Here is a 2,692-nt window from a genome sequence, read left to right as displayed (position 1 = left end):
GCTGCAGCTGGCCTCGCGGGAGCACACCCTGCCCCCTGTGCCAGGCGAGTACTTGCTGGGCCGGCAGAAACTGGGCGAGTCCTCCATGTAGACCAGGTCCCCAGGCCGCGGCGCCGGGCCCTTGCTGGGACTGCCTGGTCTGGCCGGTGCCCACAGCTCCAGGCGGCCCAAGGCCTCATTGCTGGCACTGGACACCTTGACGGCTGAGTCGTAGCGCAGCTTCAGCACCTGGCCTGTGTCGCGGAACGGGGACAGCTGCTTCCAGCAGGTGCGCACGGCACAGGAGCCTGACACGCCGTGGCACTTACACGTGGTCCGGAGGCCACTCTTCACGGCCTGCGAGGAGAGGCAGGAGGGAGGCGTGGTCAGGGGCCTCCAGGCTGCAGCCCCCGGAGCACCAACTGTGGCCGGGGAGCTGCAGGAGGATGGGAGAGGACAGGGGAGGCCCACATGAGGCGGGCAGCTAAAACTCAAGCTGGCCCATGTGGCACATTAGTGCAAACTAGCTCTAGGCACCCCTTCTCCTGGGCAGAGACAGTCTGAGGACCGTCTCACCTTGGTGAGAGCAGCGGGGGCTGGATCTCACCCCAGCACCTCCCCGGGCCCAAAGTTCCTGTGGAGCAGACAGCTTGCACAGCTGAACACAGCAGCCCTGGTTTATACCAACTCAGTGATGGGAACACAGGACACAGAACTCAGTCTCTTAAAGAAATGGAGCCCGAGCTTCTCCCAGCTTCCCGGTCCCAACAGACCTGGATACTTTTTACCCTCCAGTCTTTCCACTGCTGTGTGACCTCAGCTAAGTCCCTTCTGTCTTCCCATCTGTAAAATGGAGGAGGGCCAGGGGTTGTACCAGATCAGTTTTCAAACACCATTGGCTCCTAGGGCCTCCAGGAAGGGCAGTGCTTGGAATGGAGACCCTTCTCCAAACACGTTCCTGCCTCACCAGGCCAGGCTCCCACCTGGTACTTGACAACAGTCCAGAGTAGATGCCCAAGGAACACTGGTTGAAAGGATGAGGTTCATCCTGGACGGCCTCTGTGTGTGTCCTGCAGGGGGTTAGGGTGGGTACTGGCCTCCTAGAGACCCGGCTCCCCGGCTCTGCAACCAGCGATGCACTCACCTTGATGCCCACGTGGGTGTTGTGGGCGTCTGCCCGCGCCCGCAGGTCTTTGCTTCCTCTCTTGGGCCCCAGAAAGTTGTTCAGGAACTTGGTGCTATACTTGAGGTTGTCACCACACACACCCCACTGCCAGGCTTGCCGGCTCTCGAGGCCCGGGGAGTCATCACAGGTGCACCGCTCCATGCGGCCAGCGCTGCAGGCCCGGGCCAGAGTGTGCGTAAGGGCAGCTGCGGACACCGCATACAGGAAGGCCGTCTCCTTGAAACCTGGGCCGGGCCGGGGGGGTGGGATCGGGAGGGAGGAGGAGAGTGGGCTCAGGGGCTGTGAGCTGCCCTCTGAGGGTAGACAGGCTGGAGGGAGGGGCGTGTTACCCCAAGGACACAGTTCAGGGCACTTGCCCTGTCGCCCACCCCTTAAATTCAGGCTGCAAGTTGCTGTCTAAATGGAGCTTCCTGTTCCCTGCGGGGTGTGTGCCCAGGTTCTCAGGGCGGCAGGATGGGGGACTGCTTCCTCTACTGAACAGATGAAAACACAGATGCAGAGAAAAGTGACTTAGGCACCTGGTGAGCGCTAAAGCTGGGCTAAACCACTGATCTTGACTCCAAGGTGATGCGTGAGCAAGTTGGACCAACCTGTTTCTGAGCTGGGTTCATAAAAGCAACGTGGACTAGGGACTGGGGCCTGGGGAGTGGGAAAAGCAGCCCTCCTCCTCTCGGTTCTCCCCCCCCCACCCTCCTGCTCCAAGCCTCCTCCTCCCTGTTCTCCTCCCCGGGCTCCTTCTCCTCACCCTCCTCCCCACCCTCCTCCCTACCTCTCTTGAGCAGCCCCGTCCTCCCCTCCAGGCTGCAGTTCCAGCGCTCATGCCGGAACTGAAACTGGCACTCGAGCAGGCTGAGGTGTGCGGCATCCTGCAGGGTCTCAGCCAGGCCTGGCTCCCGCCGACAGAGCTGCTTCTGCCGGCGGGACAACTTCAGGAGGTCACACTGCTTCAGGTGGGCCCCACCCTGTGCTGGGGCAGCGGTGCCCAGCCCAGGGAAGGGCGTCAGGACCTCCCGCCCGGTCAGGCTAAAGGGAGCAAGAGAAGGGAGACCAGTGACCCTTGGGGGTTGTGATGGAAGGTGAAAGATGACAATCCCTAAGGATGGGGGGCAGGTGAGGGGAAGGGGGCCTTCTTGGGGGCTGCGTTATTTGGCCTTCTGGGAGGGAGGCTGACCCTATTTTACAGAGGAAGAAACCAAGGTGCTTAAAGTAAGGGTGAGTACAAGATTTCAAACTCAAGTTTTCTGGAAGCCAAAGTCCCTGCTCTTCTTATCCACCTTGTTTCCCAAACTTGCCGAATCAGAAAAATCATATGGCATGCTTATTTAAAATACAGATGCCCAGGACTTTTCTGGTGATTCAGTGGCTAAGACTCCATGCTTCCAACACAGGGGGTATGGGTTCAGTGCCTGGTTAGGAAACTATGATCCCACATGCCACATAATATGGCCAAAAAAAAAAAACCTTTTTAATTAAAAAAATGTTTTTCTTTTAAACTCCAAAAAAAAAAAAAAAAAAATACAGATGCCC

At 58.8% G+C, this 2,692-nt stretch overlaps 1 protein-coding gene across 1 annotated transcript in view; it reads right to left on the bottom strand.

The window, feature by feature from the left end:
• Positions 1–2,692, bottom strand: part of WNT9B (wingless-type MMTV integration site family, member 9B) — a 5,756-nt gene that overhangs the window by 1,000 nt on the left and 2,064 nt on the right. The window contains exons 3-5 of the mRNA XM_010832506.1: positions 1,935–2,188; positions 1,124–1,389; positions 1–336 (exon numbers count right to left, since the gene is read on the bottom strand). Coding sequence (XP_010830808.1) covers positions 1–336; positions 1,124–1,389; positions 1,935–2,188 — 856 coding nt within the window. The remainder of the gene's footprint in view (positions 337–1,123; positions 1,390–1,934; positions 2,189–2,692) is intronic.

The sequence above is a fragment of the Bison bison genome, unplaced genomic scaffold, assembly GCF_000754665.1.
Source record: "Bison bison bison isolate TAMUID 2011002044 unplaced genomic scaffold, Bison_UMD1.0 scf7180017861046, whole genome shotgun sequence".
Lineage (NCBI taxonomy): Eukaryota > Metazoa > Chordata > Mammalia > Artiodactyla > Bovidae > Bison > Bison bison.
The sequence above is the reverse complement of the archived record's forward strand: the minus strand, read 5'-3'. Positions and strand labels throughout refer to the sequence as shown.